Source organism: Podarcis bocagei (genome assembly GCF_964188305.1).
Source record: "Podarcis bocagei genome assembly, chromosome: 10".
In the NCBI taxonomy this organism is placed as follows: domain Eukaryota; kingdom Metazoa; phylum Chordata; class Lepidosauria; order Squamata; family Lacertidae; genus Podarcis; species Podarcis bocagei.
This window is the reverse complement of record NC_138135.1, coordinates 30,138,610-30,160,766: the sequence shown is the minus strand read 5'-3', so window position 1 is coordinate 30,160,766 and position 22,157 is coordinate 30,138,610. Positions and strand designations below refer to the sequence as shown.

At 45.7% G+C, this 22,157-nt stretch overlaps 1 protein-coding gene across 4 annotated transcripts in view; it reads right to left on the bottom strand.

Annotated features, from left to right (window-relative positions):
- The window catches only part of TOM1 (target of myb1 membrane trafficking protein), a 32,968-nt gene extending 11,656 nt beyond the window's left edge, over window positions 1–21,312 (bottom strand). For 2 of the 4 annotated variants that reach the window (XM_081211004.1, XM_081211006.1), the window contains exons 1-11: window positions 21,153–21,312; window positions 11,613–11,697; window positions 8,854–8,932; window positions 8,239–8,388; window positions 7,283–7,417; window positions 5,473–5,616; window positions 4,385–4,501; window positions 4,017–4,150; window positions 3,870–3,903; window positions 3,315–3,423; window positions 2,747–2,867 (exon numbers count right to left, since the gene is read on the bottom strand). In XM_081211004.1, coding sequence (XP_081067130.1) covers window positions 2,747–2,867; window positions 3,315–3,423; window positions 3,870–3,903; window positions 4,017–4,150; window positions 4,385–4,501; window positions 5,473–5,616; window positions 7,283–7,417; window positions 8,239–8,388; window positions 8,854–8,932; window positions 11,613–11,697; window positions 21,153–21,204 — 1,160 coding nt within the window. In that variant the 5' untranslated portion in view covers window positions 21,205–21,312. Of the gene's footprint in view, window positions 1–2,746; window positions 2,868–3,314; window positions 3,424–3,869; window positions 3,904–4,016; window positions 4,151–4,384; window positions 4,502–5,472; window positions 5,617–7,282; window positions 7,418–8,238; window positions 8,389–8,853; window positions 8,933–11,612; window positions 11,698–20,561; window positions 20,724–21,152 lie in introns of those variants that run through there. The other 2 variants (XM_081211005.1, XM_081211007.1) reach the window with 2 other exon arrangements.
- Between the last annotated feature and the right edge of the window lie 845 nt (window positions 21,313–22,157).

Sequence of the window (22,157 nt, the reverse complement as noted above, 5' to 3'; positions counted from 1 at the left end):
TGTGAGTCAAGAATTATAAGCCCTTTCAGCGGCAGAAAGAGCTGCAGCAACAGCAATTAGAAGGATGCTGGCTCCCAGCCCGGTTTGCTAAGTGTTGGGGGTGGAGTGCATTTTGTGCTCAAGCGTAACCGCACATGCCCAAAACAAACATCTGTTTCTACAATCAGCAGGGGTCACTGAAAGGCTTCTTGCAGGTTTGCATTACCGAGCCTAGGACTTCTCCCTCAGACACATCTGTGGGTTTTGGAACTACAAGGCCGTATTTGCCGAGTACAATGGAAAAGACCAGATCTTCCACACCTAAGTCCTCTACAGAATAACCATGCTTAGCGTTATATACTACTTCCTGAGCATGCAGAGTGCTCTGCATAATTCTAACCAGTAATCCTTCAGGCAGCCAACCTGAAAGATAGGTTGCAATTATAATTAACCCCATATTGCAGATTTGGGGTGGAGGGGGAAAGGGTGGCTGTGAGAATAGTGGCTGCCCTGAAGCCAACTGGTGAATTAATGGCTGAGGTGAAATTGGCCTCAGGAACTTTCTCGTAGCGTTTAGCTGAAGTGCCAGACTCATCCTATTTGTGGGAAGTAAAGGAGATGGGGAATATTTCAAGGTAAGATCCACTCACTAGTCACTGGCCATCAATTCCTCATCCCCTTGATGTTCCACCATGATGTCCTGTTGCACAGGGGAAGCGTTCTGGGGAAAACATTTGATGGCCCTTCTTCCCAGAAATCCCCACAGCTCAATGGTACATCATGGTATAGCATGTCAAGAGGCTTCTGGGGGAAAAGACTGTGGCTGTCAGAAGGAACACTGACTGCTTCAGCTGTTACTGCCATGTGGTGGCTGTGAAATCAGGCATAAGGATGTGAGCAGAAGGATGTGAACCCTTGAAATTGTCGCCAAGTTGCTCAAAACGTTTTCATTGGAGAACTTTTGGCCTACTCTTACATTTCGGCTCTCAAGAAATCTAGATCATTGTGGCTGGGACAGCAGGAGCAAACAAGGTATGTGACTTAAGATACAGATAATGTATGGTGCAGGGGAAAGCAAACCTCCTCTTTACAGGAATATTCATTCCCTGCTTTAAACTCCCCCTCCCCATATAGTTCAAGTCATTTTTGTATGTGTGAGATTTGTTTTCAAAACTAAGGAGGAAAGGGAAATTCCAAAAAACTTGAAATTTTCACTCTAGGTTACCCCAGAGAATTTTTAAAAATGCATTTATTTACTTAGTACCACAATAGCTATTTCCCTCTGGGGACTGTACAACAAAATACTAAAGCAAAATATAAAAATTATATGAATTCTGTAATGGAAAGAAGCAATGCTAAGTAAAGTAGGTGTGCATCATGAGATGAGGTTTGTCTCCTTTTCCAGGCTACAAGCATGGGCAAAATACAAGTACTGGGTATGGCTGGTGTTTACTCTCCTGGAGTATTATCTGCAGCACTGAAACACAGCTCTGCTCTCCATTTGGCCCACGCTGTTAACAATAAATTATCTATTTCACTGCTGCTAAAATTCCTGGAAGCCATTAGAGAATGACAGCATAACAGACAAGGGGGAAAAAAGAGTAGTGGAGAGAGTTTAAGTGCTAATAAAAAGTCAAGTCTGCCTTCATTAGTTCTGGTGGGGATGGACAACAACAGCAGCAATAAACAAAACCAAAACAAATCAGTCTCCTAAAAGACCAGGGTTTTAAACAACACAGACAGTCTGCTCTTGAACTCCACCACCAAAGAACATTCAGACTGGAAAATCAAAGATGGGTGTGACATTGGAAGATTCACTCCTGCACTACAAGCAACCCTGCAAAAGGGAAATGGAAGCTGGCGAAAGAGCAGGGACAAGCATGTAGGCTTTTTCCTATCCAGAAAAACTGGGCATAAGCAGGGCTGAGCCAACACAGTTTGGAAAACAAAATATCTAACAGCAATTCACTGGAAATAGAAACTATTTGTCCCCAAAGGGCTCTGTACTGACACTCAAGTCCCTAGCGGGCTTCAGCTACACCTGCTGAGTACAAGCTTGTTTGTTTGGTATCTCTTATTAAACATACTATTCATCCTACAAGCACCCTTGATTTCAGTTTCTCCTTTTCCTACTTGTGATACACTAGAATATAGGACTTATCTATTTGCTTAATCACATGGAAAAAATATCAAAGGGCAGAGGGCCATAGTTTCTAGCAAAACAAGTCCTGCTTTTGAAAAAAATAAAAATTCTGCATGGATATAAACCATATTTTGCACTGAAAGCCAAATTCCTCTGTTTCTATACAGTGGTGCCTCGCAAGACGAAAAGAATCCGTTCTGTGATTCTCTTCGTCTAGCGGTTTTTTTGTCTTGCGAAGCAAGCCCATTGACGGATTAGCGGATTAGCGGCTTTTAGTGGCTTATCGGCTGATCGGATCAGCTGATAAGCGGCTTAGCGACTTAGAAAAAGGGGGGGAAGGAAAAAACCCCCCGCAGGAACTCACAAGACATTGTCGTCTTGCGAAGCAAGCCCATAGGAAATTCGTCTAGCGAAGCACCTCCAAAATGGAAAACTCTTTCGTCTAGCGAGTTTTCCGTCTTGCGAGGCATTCGTCTTGCGGGGCACCACTGTACATTATGCAAACCTACATAACTTCTCTTGTTTTGAGTATGAATGAATGAACATTCATTATTAAGCCTGAACAGCCAGCATAAAACTCTTGTATACAACACCTAATTTGCTGCAGCAGGTGCTGTGACTTACTCTTTGCGCTGATCGGCCAAGTTGCTGCCTCGGGTCAGTGCAAACATGTCAAACTCTTCCTCCAGCTTGCCAGAATTGTTGAGGGACTGCAGTCCTGCACTGACGCTGCCAGAACCCAGATCTGAAAGGTGCAAAAAGTCAAGAACAAGGTAACATCTAACACATGTTCAGATCAGCAAAGCATAATGTGATATACATAACTGTCTGAAAATAGGATCACAGGAGGTTTCATTTCTTTTTGCCGATAAGAATAATTTTATGAAGGGTTGCATGAGCCATGCCTCCTCTGTAAACTACCTCTCCCCTCCCTCCAACCCACTCATCCTAAGTGCTGCTATCAGGGTAAGTTATGAACATCAGCATACATTTGCTGGCTCGGCATGATTGATTCTGCTACCTTATATTAAATTAATTCTGAAGTTTTTAAAGCAAGGACTGAGGGAACATAAAGAAGAAAAGATACAGAAGCTAGAAGACAGGTGAGCTAGTGGCTCCCAGAATCATGGGGCTGAGGTAGGGGGCAGACAAGGAAACCACACAGTAGAAGGGACACAAGTAAGTTACTCACTCATTTCTGCAAGCTGAGATGAGAGCGTGGAGGCGGCTTCTGTTTTTTTTTCTACTGCATTAGGTCCCACATCAATCAAATTGCTTGCATTTTCTGCATTGTTTAGCTGCTTAAAAGACAGAAAGTTTGCGTCGCTATTTTGAAACTATTCTCACAGCATTTCTAACCAATCATCATCATTTATTACTTATACCCCACCCATCTCGCCAGGCTTCCCCAGTGTGGTTCTGCTTTGGGAGGCCACGAGTTTTGAATAACTGAGGAAATCTAAAACAGCATTCATCACCCCAAAAAGTCTGAGAAATTTGGAAATAATGGAATCAGCCCCACCAAGACAAAATATCTGAATCCGCCACAATGAGGACTGTGCCCCTTGGTTCTAATGTGCTACTATCTTAGCCTTCTAAGAAACATTAATAATAATAATAATAATAATAATAATAATAATAATAATAATAATAATAATTTATTTATACCCTAGCCACTCTGGGTGGCTTTCAACAGATCATTAAAAACCTTGTTAGCATGCATTAAAAGGAAGGAACCCTCATTCACCTTAGCAGGCTGGCCAGATCGGAGCCGTTCGAACCTATGAGAAAGAGAGAGGTGAGCAGATGAGCTCAGGTGGAAGGCTTACACAAGCTGTTTTGCTTGCAAGGGGGTGTGGGCAGGGGAACGAGCAGGGGTGGGGCATGGGAATACCGTTCGTGGCGCAGGAAAATGTTGTTGAGGTTGTCATTGACAATGAGCAGCTCCTCTGTTAGCTGTTCATTGAGGATGCGGGGGATCAGCTCCAGCACGCGCTGCTGCATTGCTTTACATGTCCGGTTCAGCTCCTACCCATGGCAAGAGAACGTACATTGTGAAAACTGAACCAAACAGTCTAGGTTAACAAGTGGCAGCTAGTAACCAGCCCGGGCTAAAAATCCGTTCCTACTGCTCGAGTCACTGGCATGATGGGTTATTTTTGTCGGCATAAGCTAAGCCCACCTCAGCACTTGCTGGCCCGAACCAAATTAAGTCCTAACTCACAGCAGCAGAGGCAAACTTGTGTTGCAGCCGCTTCTTACCTGGAGCAGGTCAAGGTCGGAGGTTTCAGCTTGTCCTGGCACAAGCTCCGTGAGCATCTCAGACATCACTTTCACATTCCCATTCACCACTTCCAACTCGCTGCGTAGTTTCCCAATCTGAAAGCACAAATACACCCATTAAGTCCAGCTGGACTTTCCACTCTCAGAGAAGGACGCAGGAAATTACCTTGTACAGTGGTGCCTCGTAAGACGAAATTAATTCATTCCGCGAGTTTTTTCGTCTAGTGAATTTTTCGTCTTGCGAAGCACAGTGTCGGAAAAGTTTTGGAAAAGCTTCAAAAATCACCAAAAACCTCAAAAAAGGCTACCACACTGCGTTCTATGAGTTGCTCCTCGAAGTCAAGTCGCAACTGTATTAACGGTGTTAAGAAAAAGGAAATAAACTTGCAAAAAACACAAGACGTTTTCGTCTTGTGAAGCAAGCCCATAGGGAAATTCGTCTTGTGAAGCAGCTCAAAAACCGCAAAACCCTTTCGTCTAGCGAGATTTTCATCTTGTGAGGCATTCGTCTTGCGGGGCACCACTGTATTATCAGACTATTGATTGACCTAGCCCAGTACGCTCTGATCTCTCCAGAGACAGGCTTTCCCCCATCCTGCTGCCTGTGATGTATATCTGTGTATACATACGTGTGTGTGTGTGTGTATTAGGACCTGGCCATACCCTTGCTAAACAAATGAGACCTCTGACACTGCTCCTTCAGGCACATTTTCATTACTGTTGTAACTGTGGAACTTGCAACCATGGAAGAACTGGGGTTCCTTTTAATGAAACAGTCACTTCTCCATATGAGGAATCGAATGACTTGTGGAATATGTTGGGGGGGCGAGAACCCCCCAAGCTGGATGTATTGCAATAATATCACTACACTGTAGAGATGGAAAGGCCTAGAAAAAACCCAGAAAAAATGGAATAGTGTGTGGAATATTCAAACTATATCAAACTGTGTTTTGTTTTGTTTTCAATTTTCCCGGGAAAAAATGGCTTTGGGGAAAAACAGCCCCCCCCCCCATTTTCCTGCCCCCCTCCAGGCCTTCCCATCTCTACTACGCTGAAGTTGAACCTACCTGCTCTGGTGTCGGTGTGATGGGGGCATCCGTGGCGGCCCCTGGAGAGACAGGGAGAGACACAGGATGCAAAATAGACTCTATTGCTTGAGGGGAGTCTGCTGCTGGTGAATTCCCAGTAGGGGAGCCCGAGGTATATACGGTCTAGAGAGGAATCCATAAAATAAAAGAGAAAGTGGTTCAGTAACAGCTGAAAAAAAGCAAAGGATATTTATTTTTTCCCCTACTCTATTAATTCACCCAGCAATGTTGTACAGTGTTTTCTGCTCTCTTTGGTGTTCCCCTGAGTAATTTGTTTATTAATTACATTTATATACCACCTTCATCTTCCAAGGAGCTCAAGGTAGTGTACATGGTTCTCCTCCCCATTTCATTCATACAACAACCCTGTGGGGTGGGATAGGCCAAAAGATGGTGACTGGCCCAAGGTCACCCAGTGAGCTTCAGGGCTGAGTGGGGATTTGAACCCTGCTCTCCCAGGTCCTAGTCCAACACTCTAACCATTACGCCACACTGGCTCTCCAGTAACGAGCTGGACATAAAGCCTGCAAACCTCCTTACATTCTCAGGGCTGACCATTAATCCTCCTCTATGGATTCAGGGATGCGGGTGGCGCTGTGGGTTAAACCACAGAGCCTAGGACTTGCCGATCATAAGGTCGGCGGTTCGAATCCCCGCGACGGGGTGAGCTCCCATTGCTCGGTCCCTGCTCCTGCCAACCTAGCAGTTCGAAAGCACGTCATAGTGCAAGTAGATAAATAGGTACCGCTCGGGGGGGGGGGAGGGTAAACGGCGTTTCTGTGCACTGCTCTGGTTCGCCAGAAGCGGCTTAGTCATGCTGGCCACATGACCCAGAAGCTGTACGCTGTCCCTCGGCCAATAAAGCGAGATGAGCGCCGCAACCCCAGAGTTGGTCACGACTGGACCTAATGGTCAGGGGTCCTTTATGGATTCCAAAACAGACTGCCCTCACTGAGACGCACCCCAGCCACAGGTCCCAATGAGCTGGCGGATCGAGGTTTTTGTCTCCATATGTGCAGTGAGGACTCTAGTAAGCTTTAATGTACTGCTTGCTTTTTAAAACTGAAGAGACTGAATTAGGTCTTGTACTAATGGAGAAACGGCTGAAAATATACTAGGGTCAAACCTTTCAGGCCAGCTTTTCTTCACCATTGTGAAGTAGGAAACCACTTCAGAAAAATCCAAATGTTTCCAATAATCCAAATGTTGCTTTATCTTATAAAATAGCAAAGAAACCTATCAGCATTATATCTGAAAGCAACAGCAGTGCATACATTATTGCTGAAAATGCTGGAAATATTCGTAATTTCTACACATCTTGAACACAGAATCTGGGCTCTCAGTTTGTTCCCCCTTTGCAAATGCCTTTCCCTCTGGTTCTTCACTCTTCACATTACACCAGCTTTCTATTTAAGCCCTTCCCTCGTCGCCATAGACAAGAAGAAACAGCATGCAGGAGAGTGCCTGGGATTCCATGCAGGCTTGTGAACTGGATGGCGGAGAAGGGGGAGCAGTAGGTCACTGCATCTCTCCCCCCAAGCATGAAAACTAAGTGGGCTGCCAAAGGTGAGAGGGAATCCCCCTCCTCTGTCTCTAGAACAGAACTGCAGCAGGCTGGTGCAAGAGGAATGGAGCTCTTTGCCTCTCTTCTGCCAGTCCCTAGCAAACTAGTAAATATGCTTGCAGGCTAGTAACTTTTTGTGGGGTTATTTGCAAGGCTGAATTATACTCTTCCAGGAGCTACGGGCTTAAAAAGACCCTCATGACGAAAGAAAAGTGTTAACCTTACCCTTTGTGGTGTATGGATGGGTGAGAGCATATCCAGATCAGTCATGGGAAACTCCAAGCCTTTCCTCCTCAGGTCCTCATAAACAGCCACAACTCCTGTCAGGTCTGGTGTACTACGGAAGGCATCTGCCCAGGACTGCAGAGACAGAAAACAGGTACCGCCTCACAGTCTCATAATCTGTCTTCCCTTTCTTAAATTCTCATGGGGGAGAAGAGCAGAGTGTGTTATTGCTAAGAATCTGTAAGAGCACAGAAAAATTGCATAATGTGGTATCGGGAGCTGGATTCAAGTTTCCTGAAAATCTCTGCTTTATTTATTTATTTAGCGTCTAGGCCTTATGGCGTCAAATATATGTATTAAAAAATGTGTCAACTATGTCAGCTGAAACCTCAGCCGTGGCTGAATAATATGTTTGGTAGCTGAAAGCAGGCTTCAGTGCCCTGTCTGCCTTCTTCCTCCTCCTACCTTCCTTCTTCCGACACCGGGATACATTATGCAAAACAGCATATGCTGCAGAACACATTATGCAAATGAGATATTATATTATGCAAATTGAATATATCTATATATGTGTGTGTGTGTGTGTTGCAGAATTCAGCTTTTCTTGACTGAGGATTTGGATTGTAAAGAGTGCAACTATTTACTTTTTAAGAAACGGAATACACCCAGACCTGAAAAAAACCTGGGTGTGTGCCTCAGCCCAGGTTCAGACTCAAAATAACTATATATATTGTGGAGGTCACATTTTAATTCTGTGACACTGTTTGCGTGCAGCATGGTAGGCAGCCCCTGAAGGGCAGACACAGTGCTAGAGAGATTAATGCACAAAGTAGCACCTTGCCATACTTACATTTGAACTGACTTCCTTTGCTCCCTTCTGTTTAATTTGCTGGGAGTTATTCGCCTGCGAAAGAAGGCAACTGTGCACACTTGTGCAACTCATCTCATGCACTCACCTGTATGAGGGTCAGCACCTTGTCGTGTACAATGGCTGGAGGATTGTTTTTGGGAAGAATAGTTCGCACCAGCACACCTTCTACAAAATCCTGGCTAGCGACCAGCGTGTGGAAGCGGTGGCCACAGTTTTTGACACATGTTTCAAGGACCTGTAGAACCAAATAAGATGTCAGTGAAGGGGTTTTCGGTCCTCCTTCCCATGCAATCCCAACTGGAAATATCAATCCCAACTGGAAATTCCAGTTCCAAATGGCAGGCAGGCATAAGGATATGTTTTGGTACCCAGGGCATTTCCACTTGCTTTTGACTAAATCAAACACGCACAACATATTTTTGTAGTCTTTTGGTGCTTTCCCACTACTTAATCCAAGATTTAACATCCCAGCTCAAAGGTTATACCCCCTTTTTTGGATATACCTCTGAAAGACTTCAGACTATCTCTGTCATTGATTTAGCTACTGAAGTAAACAGAATCAAATGATTATAATGGCACTCTGCCCTATAACTCCCTCTGCAATAGATGACAAGAAGCAAATGCAGAATACTGTTGGGTTGGGGGGTGGGAAGAAATTGACGGGTTCTTGTGGTTATTGAAAAAAGGGTATCATACTCACTGTCAAAGCCAGCATCACCTCATGGAAGTTCTTATTCCCTACAATCCTTTTCTTTATGGCTCGGAAAGCATCTTTGGGGCTAAGAACAGAAAAAACAAGATTACAAAAGAACTAGCATTGGAACAGAGACAAAATATGCAGCTGGAATTTGGCAGGCCATGAGGTTTCATCAGTTTTGTTCCTCAGTCGCTACTGTTAAGAACCCAATTCAACCAGCCAATCGAGTCTGCCAAGCTAGCCATTCCTACAATATCAGTATCTTATCCCCAAAGTGTATTTGCTTGAATCAGAGGCAGAAATGCAGATATAAACAGGGACAAGAATTGCAAAGAATGCAAAGAGCAAGCTACAGATACGTACATCAATTTAATAAAAAAATAAGTAACAAAAAGATGTGAAAGGAAAAGTGTTATTTATGAAACATGTCCAGGTAAAGTCCTATATTGTTGTCTCCTTTGGAATGAAATGAAAGAGTCATATATAGCATGCCAGTAAGGGACAGCTGTTGGGCAAAATCAGAGAAGAACATAAACAGCCCACCTACTGAAGAATATCCTGTTTCAAAGAGCACATTCATTCTGCAAGCTTGAGATCCATTCCACCAGTAGCTTTACAGGAGTAATAGTGAACATGCTATCTGTTGCCATGTTACGGAAGATGAAGAATTCAGAAGCAAGACATACAAACCAAACCACCGTTATTTATTTCGGCATGTCTTGCTTTCTTGACACTTTACAAGTTTTCTGGATGAAACCCAAAACTTTAGCAACACCTAACAAACTTTTCTACACAAGGCAAGAAGCTAATTATCTTTGCATTACTGTGTTGTAGGGTGGTTTTTTTGGCAGGGGTGGGGTGAGAAGGTGGAACGAAATTCATTGTAGTATAGAGAATGAGAAGCAGAAGGCAAATGTAACCATGCTAGGAGGCAGTGGATTTTGAGGGCAGTTAATGGTGGTTGGGGGCTACCTAGTGGCATCAAAGCCCAACTGCTGTGCTGTTGCCTGGTAGTGATGCCAGAAGACTCACAGATGTGGGGAAAGGATGGACCAGCAGATGACAGCTTGCTGAGGGTCCCCTCAAAGCTGGAGTTAGCCATGAATTACTAGCCTTCACATGAATTACTAGCCTTCACATGAATAGGATTACTAGCCTACACCAGGCAGAGGGCCTTCTTGGTAGTGGCGCCCGCCCTGTGGAACACCCTCCCATCAGATGCCAAGGAAATAAACAACTATCTGACTTTTAGAAGACATCTGAAGGCAGCTCTGTTTAGGGAAGTTTTTAATGTTTGATGTTTTATTCTGTTTTTAATATTCTGTTGGGAGCTGCCCAGAGTGGCTTGGGAAACCCAGCCATATGGGCGGGGTATAAATAACAAATTATTATTATTATTCACATCACCAATGACACTTAGCATATTAAAAGTGCTTCACAATGTTTACCCCGATAACAAAAATTACACCAATGAGCCTTGCATCTCCTGAAAACAAATAAATAAAGGCAAACAACTGCCCACGGATTAGACCACACCATCAGATGCTCATCTTTTACTCTCACAACAAATTCAGATGGGGAGCTCCTGAGTAGCACACAGCTAAGCTAGGATGCAAATCCATTTCCCCCCAATGTCCAAGTAAAATATGGAACCTACTAGAACAGACCCAATGAGCCATGATGGTGTTGTATGAAAAACAAAATTGTGTGTGCGTGCGATGCAGTCATGCGGAGCTCACGGTGGGACAAAGGCCTAGGGTTGGAATAGACACAGGGGCTGCAAGGCAGGCGCGAGGAGATACAGCTGACAGAAACAGGACAATGCAGCCTGAAGCCATACCACGTTGCAATAATGAAAAGAAGAAGAAGGCTTCCTTTATTTTCTGTGTGGGGAGATATCTGCAGCCACGTAAGTGCTGAGCTGCATTCCAGAGAGGCACCACTCCTATTGCATGTTGTTCTTGCCCTTCCTGAGGTCGCTAGCAAGCCCACTGAGAGTTATTTATAGTGTTCAGCATGGATGGGTTTGGCATTCCTCAGATTTCTGGATGCCTCAAAGCTGGGTTGCTCAGGGTATATGTATGAGAGAAGAAGAAGAAGAAAAGATTGGCAGGGGGAAATTAAGGATTTGGATGGACTGGAAACTTCACACTTCTTTGCACCTCTCTGCTATTACTGTACTATCCCTATACCTGAGAGAACCTCAGTTGGAACTGCATAATGTCAAAGCACTGAATGGGCCAGCTGAGATTTTTCCTGTCTCCGTAGTCACCAGCCTGGAGAGTATTAGACTCCCAGCGAGGGAAAAGAAGGCAGAAACAGAGAAAGAGAAAGAGAGAGAAAAATGAAGAAGGGAAAGGAGGACAATAAAGAAGGAACCCATTGAGCAGTAAGCTGTCCTTGTGAGAAAAGGAAAAGAACCAAAAAAAAAAGGAAATGCCAGTGAAAGAATGCAAGACAGAGTTTAATACTATGTGGAAAAAATTACGGGAAAGGGCTAATGGCATATCTGGCAGCTGGTGGTACAAAAGGCGGCTTCAAGCAGAATGTTGCTCTGGCAGCATTCTCTTCTGAAGGTGTCAAGGGACTTGGGCTTTTAAGACTAATGACTTACATTGCCAACCCCTACTCAAGAGATTTTTTCCTGAACACTTTTTCCACTCATACACATTAGCGTAGTAGACTGACGCAAGTCCGTCAGTGAGCACGTGCAAGCATGTGGATAAGGCCACTTGTCTTGTAAGCAGCACTGGCTTCCTTACCCTTCTTCTGTCTCATTAATGATGTCACAGATCTCCATGTTGAGGGCCCAGTTTTCGTTCTGTAGGGAGCCATCAGTAGCTTTCTCTGGAGGAGGAAGAAAACAGACAACATCCCTAGATCTGCTTTTGAAGTATAGAATCATAGTTGGAAGTGACCATGAGGATAATCTAGTCCAACCCTCTGCAATGCAGGAAACCTTTGCCCAGTGTGAGGCTCGAACCCACAACCCTGAGATTAAGAGCCTCTCTTTTTTAATTTTTATCACTTTCATTTTTACAATTTAAACAATAACAATAATACAAATGTAAAACACATATTTTTTACCTCCCTTCCCCCTTCCATAGTTCATTTCATTATTTTCTTCTTCACTACATATTCTATTTCCCCCCAATATCTTCTTTTTCATCGTTTTATATCCCAGTAATTCTTACTGCTGAATGTACTCTATCACTGCTAACTTTTTAATATGTTTACAATAATTGTCAAAACAATCTATAAAACATTCATCTTTAAATATTTTCTCATCCTGATCTCTTATTCTGTTCGTTAATCTTGCCATTTCTCTATATTAATTTTGTCTGCCATTCTTCCTTTGTCGGTATTGTATCACCTTTCTACTTCTGAGCACATGCCATTTGTGCTGCTGTTGCATACATAAGAAGAGATTTTTGGTCTTTAAATACACTTACATCTATTATACCAAAAAGAAAAAGGGGTTTTAACAAATTATCTTTTAAAACATTTTTTTTCCAGCTCATTGTAATGAAATTAAAAGTCTCAGGCTTTATGAATGGCAGCTGCAGCAGAACTGAGAATGGAAGAAAGGAAGAGGCAAGATTCCAAATATACACCCCTGCCCAATAATATTTCCCCACAACAGACCTAGAAATAGCCTCCACATGGTCAGAAGCACTGGCAGTCTGTGAGGTCACCATGACATCAGTAGCCTGTGCTGGCCACTGCGAGCCACTCAGCTGCCTTGTACCTGAATGGTGGCAAACCCAGCAGCTGCTAAACCTTTGCATCACAACACCTTCTGGTACAGGCAACAGGTCCCCATCCCTCGTCGCCAGATGCTGGTACAGTAGCCTATAAACAACTGCCTCCTGAGCCACTGCTGTTCCCAGGTCTCCACCTAGAGACAGCTTCTGACTGTAACCAGCCAACACCTGAGCCCTATTCCAGCTTTCTCTTCATGCCGCTGGCTTCAGGCCACTCACCCTCTGGCAGTGCAAGGATTCTCCTTGCAGTACAGCATCAAAGACACAGGAGGGAAGACAGTGACTTCCTTGTTCTTCTCTTGTGTTGCAAGGAGAATTGCAATGGGGAGCTGAAGTGAAGCAACAGACAGCTAACATGGCCAGCAGCTAGGAGCAGAATCTCCATGCTGCAAGGCCAGAGAGTAGGGCAAACAACACGGGGGAAACACAGCAGCCTGTTTGTAAACTTCCAGAAATATCTACACTGACTTTTGTCTTCTGGGTTTCTGGGGGTTTTCCTGTTGTTATTCTGTCTCTCACAGCTACAATAAACCTACCATTAAAATTATGGACTGGCCATTACTTCCTCAGAGGGCAAAAGGGCAAACTTAGCAGGGGATCAAATACTTTCCCCCCTCACTGTAGGCTCTTTCACATTCTTAAGGACTCCCAAAGAGGCCCCATAAATCAAGCCAAATCAGGAGTAAATATGTGTGAATGTATAAGGAGGAGGGAAAATCAAGCTTCTTATTTCCACATGGATCATGTCCTATGGGAGCCTTCTCGTGAGAGGATAGCTGCTTGCCTTAGACAGCAAATTCTGGGATACTCATTACAAGGCAAATTGTTACATAGTATTTTCATTATATTTTTACTGGGGGGTGGGATGGGGAAGAGGCACACCAAAATGTCATGGGTTAACTCTGGTCGTACAAAAATGGAGAAGCTGTTTAACTTCTTAGCATCCAAATGAGTGGGATGGGTAACAGAATGCAATGAGGGCAAACCCAGTCTTCGTCTGATGGTGTCTCTTTCAGGCGGTGTTACTCACAGCAGAATGTTGAACAGCAAGTTGTTATTACCAGCATCTCCACCCTGTAATCAGCTCAGCCTTAACCCCTTGTGGCAAGTGGGCCAAGGAAGTCTAGGCAGAAGCCTGGACAGTGTACAAAGAGAAAATGGATACCAGCCTGGCAGCAGTGGCACATGAAAGTCTGCAAAATAATAGGCTGAAGGAAAGAGGGAAACAGAGAACAACTCTATCTATTGTTCACAGTAGCATGTACCAGTGGCCAGTGGAGTAGTGGGAAAACTAAGCATTGCACTTAGAAGTACAGCTTAGGATGGCCATCAATTGTACATGGAAGTGCTCCTCTGCCTTTGACAGGTATAAGGTAAGCAGAACTTCCAACACTTGACTGCGTTGCAAATATCAGACAAAGCTTTCCTAGGAGAATTTCTGAAGCTCTGATGAAAGGGATGGAGACGCAGACCTATCACTGCTGTCTAAGGAGAAGTCAAGGATGCCAATGAGATAAGGAGGGCTGGAAGTAATCTGCACAGAAAAGGCTTGGCAACAATAGTCCTTGAAGGGTGGTACAGTTGTACCTTGGTTTTCGAACAGCTTAGTTCTCAAACGTTTTGGCTCCCGAATACCGCAAACCCGGACCGAGTGACTGTTCCGGTTTGTGAACTATTCTTGGAAGCCGAACGTCTGACGGGGCTTCTGATTGGTTGCAGGAGCTTCCTGCAGCCAATCAGAAGCCGTGCTTTGGTTTACAAACGTTTTCGAAGTCAAACACACTTCCAGAATGGATTCCTTCCAAGGTACGACTGTAAATGATAGGTAAAATATATAGCTGCTAAAGTCATCAGATCTTGATGATACACTGAAATTATCTGTATCAGAAGCTAGCAATTTTAGTACCTTTTTAAAACAAAACAAAACAAAACCCAAAACTCACGTGAGATCATTTTAATTCTATTTTCAGAGTATACCATACTCAAATTTCATTAGGTTATTAAAGTGGGGGGTACCACTTTTGAATATGTTTCTGTGTAAAAAGACTCACTGATTGAGCTGCTGAAAAGGGGGATACTTTAATATTCCTCTTCATTACATTTCCCTCTGCCTCGGTTCACTTTGCTAACCTCTACCCCAATGTGAAGAGATCTATTCAAGGTCCCAAAATATTTACTTTCCAGAAAGGAATGCAAACAAACTGCACATACTCCTCTAGCTGCCCAGGAAAGAGGCTTACTAATAAGAAGAAAAGTCCCAAGGAGCAGAATTCAGCCAAACAACTAGATGACTATTAATCCACCAATTTAGAACCCAGTTTTATTATGGCCAACAGCAACAGCTTTGGAAGTTGAAACAATTCCTTGTATTTTGACGCATGTAAAGTACACACAGAAATCAGAGCAGAGACCAACACCAGCCAGTACATGGTGAGACAGGAGTGAGATTAGCAAATAAATCCAAGGACAATGGGAGCAACAATATATAAGGAAGGCTGGGCACATGCTGCATATCCTAAGTAAAAAATAAACACAGAAAATCCAAACTGCTTTCAGAACTAAGGCTGCACATTTTCGCTATGCACACCGATTGTCGGACAGATAGATATAGATACAGATATATTGCAGTATTTCATTTATTTTAATGAAAGTAAATGTCCACATGTTAAACTGTACACAACTTTCCATGATGTGTTTGCTGGTCAGCACAGAACACACACAGGCAAAGTTTTACAGCGGGTGGCTAGCATTCAGTTCAGTGGGGTTTACTGCTAGGTTTATTGCAGCCCAAGAGCTTAACCATATTCTCACTAGGGACCATAGACTCATATTTTAGACTCAGCCGCATACCTGCAACACTGATATAATACTAGCATAGCTTATTGGATTGTTGGAAGCGTTGCTGTGGTAACAACTGGGAAGCATACTGAATCCAATTTTTCAAAGTGTCCTGTAATATTTATAATTATTATTATGATTATTAAGTTCTAAAAGGAAGTAAATGTGATAGAACAGACATCTGTCTGTGAAGATATATTCCTAGGACCTACACCTACGTACCTAGACCAGAAGTATATGGATGCCAGGATAGAGATTTTGCCACTGAAGGTGTTAGGACACGCAAACTAGGGACAGGGCTCAGCTGCCAGCTTGGGTATAGGAAGGCCTCCATGAGATCTTTGGGAGAAAGGGGCTGTTCTTCTCCTACCTAGGTAAAGGTAAAGGGACCCCTGACCATTAAGTCCAGTCGTGGATGTCTCTGGGGTTGCGGCGCTCATCTCACTTTACTGGCCAACAGAGCCGGCGTTTGTCCGCAGACAGCTTCCAGGTCATGTGGCCAGCATGACTAAGCCGCTTCTGGTGAACCAGAGCAGCGCACGGAAATGCCGTTTACCTTCCCACCAGAGGAGTACCTACCACCCCAGAAACCCCCTTAAATTAATTTAAAATAGCATAAAATAGTTGATTGAAGGAAATTAACCCAACAAAATATAAAGTATATTATTACGTTAAATTATTTTTCAGTAATCAATTATAAAGGAAAACAAATTAAAATCGTTATCAAACACACTTCTCTTCCAGACCCAAACAGAACATGCTGTTATTACTACTAATTCAGCTTATCATCTGTTTTATGGAAACTGTCAGTACCATTTCCAGCAATTAACAATCCCTCTGACAGACCACAGGCATTCAAGTGGAAGTGGTTGTGGGTGAGTGTGGGTGGTCCAATTCTGACACCTGACAATCTAACTCAGAGGCTTTTTAAACTACTTGATAGGGAGTCTCCTGAAATACCTACCGTATTTTTCGCCCCATAAGACGCACCGGCCCATAAGACGCACCTAGATTTTTGGGGGGGAAATAAAGGGAAAAAAATTTATTTCCCCCCAGGTGCGCTGCGCTACACCAGGAGCTTGGGGCGTGCGGAGCTCAGCGCGCCCCAAGCTTCTGCGTGCCGGCAAGGTCTCCGCTAGCGTGGGAGAGCCGGGCGCCTCTCCCAGGGCTAGCGGACCCCTGCGCTAATCCAGAAGCTTGGGGCAGGCTGAGGTCAGCGCGCCCCAAGCTTCTGCGTGCCGGCAAGCAGTCCGCTAGCCCTGGGAGAGCCGCGGGGCTCTCCCAGGGCTAGCGGATCGCTGCGCTATACCAGGAGCTTGGGGCGTGCTGAGCTCAGCGCGCCCCAAGCTTCTAGGTGCGCGCAAGCAGTCCGCTGCCGCCCCAAGCCTCGCGCACCCGGCAGGATGTCCCACCGGGTGCGCGAGGCTTGGGGCGGCAGCGGACTGCTTGCGCGCACCTAGAAGCAGCGCGCCCCAAGCTTCTAGGTGCGCGCAAGCAGTCCGCTGCCGCCCCAAGCCTCGCGCACCCGGCAGGAGGTCCCACCGGGTGCGCGAGGCTTGGGGCGGCAGCGGACTGCTTGACCGCACCTAGAAGCAGCGCGCCCCAAGCTTCTAGGTGCGCGCAAGCAGTCCGCTAGTCTTGGGAGAGCCGCGGGGCTCTCCCAGGGCTAGCGGATCGCTGCGCTACACCAGGAGCTTGGGGCGTGCTGAGCTCAGCGCGCCCCAAGCTTCTAGGTGCGCGCAAGCAGTCCGCTAGTCTTGGGAGAGCCGCGGGGCTCTCCCAGGGCTAGCGGATCGCTGCGCTACACCAGGAGCTTGGGGCGTGCTGAGCTCAGCGCGCCCCAAGCTTCTAGGTGCGCGCAAGCAGTCCGCTGCCGCCCCAAGCCTCGCGCACCCGGTGGGACCTCCTGCCGGGTGCGCGAGGCTTGCAGACACTCGCCCGAAGCAGGGGGAGCCCTCCTGAGGGCTCCCCGTGCTTCGGGCGACAGGCTGCCGCCCCAAGCCTCGCGCACCCGGTGGGACCTCCTGCCGGGTGCGCGAGGCTTGCAGACACTCCCCGCACGCGCTCTTCCGGCTGGGGAGGTGACGCGCGGCTATAGAGGCTCCTGCCATAGCCGCGCGTCACCTCTCCAGCCGGGAGAGGGTCGCGGGGGCTGCTTTAGCCCCGTGCGCGTGCTCTCCCGGCTGGAGAGGTGACACGGGGCTGTAGAGGTTCCTGCCATAGCCGCGTGTCACCTCTCCAGTCGGGAGAGGGTCGCGGGGCTATGGCGTCTTCGCTCCATAGGACGCACACACATTTCCCCTTCATTTTTGAAGGGGGAAAAGTGCGTCCTATAGAGCGAAAAATACGGTATATGCAAAACCATTCAACGTTCACCTCAAATTGTATCATCTCATTGCTCCCATCCTTCATCTGAGTGAATGTGGGATTATCAGATGTAAAAAAAAGGAGGGAGCATTACCGCAGGGGACCTCTGGAATGACCTTAAAAACAGAGAATGAGTTACACACCCACTCAAACACTATCTATAAAAGAAGTGGGCCACAGGGATGCTGACAGTGCTACAAACCTCTTCTGTCACTCTGAGCATTTTAAAGAGCACCTTTTTAGACGGACGCTTCATACAGCTGGAATTTTAATCAGTTCCAGCTTCTTATTTGTAATAAATCCATGGGATGGATTTTGAGTTAGTGATATTTTTTTTTAAAAAAAGGGGGGGAGGAAATCCTGGATTTTACCGCTTTGATGAAGATTTACATAAACACAAAGGCTATTCATTGGTCACATGAAGGATCTGGATGCTGGGCTCTGCTTCAAGAGCTGTAATTAGAACCATCCACACCTTCTGAAAACTAACCCAGGGCAACATGGCTTCTGCAGAGAAGGGTGTATCAGACAGCAGACACAGGAGCACAAATCTCACTGGCAACAAACATGCCAAATTGTAGGTTAGCAAATGGAGCACTCCAAGCTTTAGCTTGTGCAAGCGTCTCTGGCTTACTTCAAAGTCAGTTCAGGAGGGTGTCAGTTTGCCTCCAGGGTGTGGCGACTGGCAATTTTGTCACACAACATTTAAGTGTTATGTTTTACAGGCTGGTCAGGTTATTTCAGATTTCAGGGGGCTCTGGTATGCTCTATAACTGAAGCATTTACTAGCTGTTCTCAAAATAAGGGCCAGGAAGGATGCATCAGTGAAAATTCTCAGTGCAACTATCAGATTAAGAATTTATTCTAAAGACAGGGTAGAACATCAAGGGCAACATTATATTGTTAACACACAGCACTGGCTGCAAATTTTGCAGTTGTAAAACATGGATTTTAAAATGGGACTTTAACCCTAGCTATTCTCTGTGAAATGGTTCAGTGCTGATTACATTGTTGTAAACAATACATGTGCCTCCCTTGAAAGAGGGCAAAGCTTTTAAGTTGGTTTTCAAACTACGGAATAGGGATTTTAGAAATATTACCTAGAAAGAAATATTTCAGTATTTCATTCAGTTTCAAATCACTTTTACTCAAATGATTCATCAGGCACTACTTCCCAATAATCCTAATTGGATAGATTTAGTGTTCATTCAGTATCTTATACATTGTTACTAGGAGATATTTTCTGAAGACACATTCTCAGTACAGTACAGTACAGCCAAATCAGTGTGTGCCATGGGAATGAAATAAGTAACTATGAAGAGAACTGTCATTTTATGCTAGCTCTTCCTCATGTTTCAACTTCTGAATCATCCTTTATTAATCAGTCACAAACCCATGACCAATACCCATTTAAAGGGATTAAGTCTACACTGGACAGAAAATGCATGATTTTAACCACGCAATATCTATACTGTCATCTTATTTTTTTTTAAAAAAATAAAAAATATAGTAATCCCCACCTACTGGATCCTGACTCACCAGTGCGTCTGATAATCTCCAGAATTTTCCCATGCACTATGGAAGCTTTAAGTGAACATAGTATTGTCAGAAGATGGATATGAATGACAGAACAGAGCATTTAATTTCTGTCAGTCTTTAGTGCATCCTTAACTTATGAAACCTGGAGAAAATATACAGGATTAGGCACTCCACTCCCCCCACTTTTTGGTGTGGGGTGCAGTGGCAGCCAAAATTGTGGCGCCCCAAAGCTCTGTGCACAGTGCAACCAAACTGATCACACTCCCCTAAATCTGCCTCTGTGGTGTTCCTGTTTGTGTAGAGTTTACAAGGAATCCCAAGGGATTTATCTGCCCTCAGCTTTATAATCACTTGTAGTACACCTCCTACAGATACCACTGGATTGCCTCAGAAATAAAAATTTCCCTCCCTTCCAACTCAGAGCCAGTATCAGCGATAGTCATCTGCTAAACATCCTAGCAGGCCCGCCACCAGGATCCACCACGGGCTCTCTTTTTGTGGCTAGACAACCCAAAGTGTCAGGCAGCTGAGTCTCACTGCTGTTTAAATTTCCCACAATACCCAGTGTAACACTGCCAGCTACCCAATGCTGCTCCTGCCATCCCAGCACATGAACCCATAGATGAAGGGCCACAACCTGTGCCTAACCCTATCCATGTACACAGTGCCGGATTTACGTATAAGCTCAACAAGCTATAGCTTAAGGCCTCACTCTCTTGCGGCCCCCAAAAAATTTAAAGGAAAAAACCCCTGGATGTACATTTCCAAAATTTAAGATGAAAAAATAATAATAAAACCTACATACAGCAACAGTGTTTTGTGTTGTGTATTACTTTGATAAAATACATATTTTTCTACGTGCAAATGGCTTTAGATACCTATTAGGTCCATAAATTACCATATAGCATATATTCAACACAAAAAACACATCTGTTGTTGACAAAGGACAACCGGGCATATAGAGGGCCCCATCACCTTCAGTAGCTTAGGACCTCATCAAACCTAAATCTGGCCCTGGATGTACACATTTAGGAAATAATATCAAGCCTGTTTCTCTGGAAAGGCACTTCTCTCTATGTCTCTCCTCGGGACAACCATATGTGACTAGCAACTTTTAGGACTGGCTTTTGAGATCTCTAGGTCAAAGACCTGCTTGCCTGGAGTGCTGCACGGAGGTGCAAACAGAAGGCCAGAAAGCAGCACCTGTTTAAAGTGGCCTGCCAACAAATGCCGTTGCGACACTCGCAGCTTCCTCCACGCCTCTACACAGAACCATTAGGTTGGCAGCCGAGGAGGGCAGCGGGACTTTCCCCTCAGCCAGGTACTTTACAACCTCTCCATATTGTCCTTAGGCAGCCCGCTGCCCCCCCTCCCCTCGCTTTGGGAAGGTGGTCGGGGTGAGCAGCGAAGAGGCTTTGGCTCCAGGGGGCGTGGCGCCAACTCGGAGCGGGGCGCGGCCCCTTTAAATGAGAAAACTTTTTATCTAGTGCGCGAGACTCCTCCCGTCTCCCCCCCCTCACCACAAGCCCCGATTGGTTTAGGAGGGCAGCCCCGAGAACCCACCTCCTAGCTCGCTCCCCATTGGCTAGCACTCGTTGCCGATCAACATAATCCCGTCCTCCCATTGGCCCAGGTACCCTGAACCCCGCCTATTCACCGTAAAGGTAACCCCCCCCCGCCTGAGGTAAGAACCTCGACGGGAGGGGGGAGGGAAGGGAAATACGCGCAAACGCCACAGAAGCGAATTTGCGGAGTTGGTAAAAGGAGGGCCGCGGCGAGGTTCGGCGTTCTTACCGATGCGCTGCCCCACGGGAGAGCTGAAAGGGTTGCCCAGGAGAAACTCCATCGCCGCTGCCGCACAGCTCAGAAGAGATCAGCTGACATGGCCCGCGAGAGCGCGTCACGTGACCTCCTCGGGACCGAGAGAGGCGTGTCCGCGGACCTCTCTCCCACCGCCGCCCTCGTGACGTCAGCGCCCCGGCGCGTTCCAAGCTGAACTTCAAAGGCGATGTTGTTGGGGAGCTTTACGGAAGGGATGACTCAGCGGGCCAAGGGGAAGAGCCCGATCTCAAACATGCTCGCCAGGAGAGCAAGCCCTAATGAGTGTGGGACTTGCTTCTTTGCGAGCATGCTTGGGAGTAGAGGTTTTCAGCGGAGAGGTCGATTGGTTTATGACGGTGGCGGGTGACGTCACAGCGGATTGTTAACTGGGACACAAACACGCCCACACTCTCTCCACCCCTGCCCTGTGGTCTAATATGTTCCTTAGGCAGCTGCTGCTTTGAAATAGAAACGTGGCCAGTGCGGGTCTTTTGCAATAGTGCCTGCGGGTTTCATAGATCGTTGTGGCGCCTGCCAAACGAATATGTTTTTCCTCCGTTACCATCCAGACTAAAGAAGCACAGGAGCAAAAACCTCAGCAGCTGCTGAAACTGTAGCAAACTAGTTTGGAACTACTCTTGGATTAAGAACAGGATACAGATATGATTGCTCACTGGAAGGACAGATCCCGAAGCTGAGGCTCCAGTACTTGGGCCACCTCATGAGAAGACTCCCTGGAAAAGACCCTGATGTTGGGAAAGTTGGAGGGCACAAGGAGAAGGGGACGACAGGACGAGATGGTTGGATAGTGTTCTCGAAGCTACCAACATGAGTTTGACCAAACTGCGGGAGGCAGTGGAAGACAGGAGTGCGTGGCGTGCTCTGGTCCATGGGGTCACGAAGAGTCGGACACGACTAAACAACAACAACAACAACACAGATATGATTGGGAAAGATGATGGGCTTCTTAGACTGGTG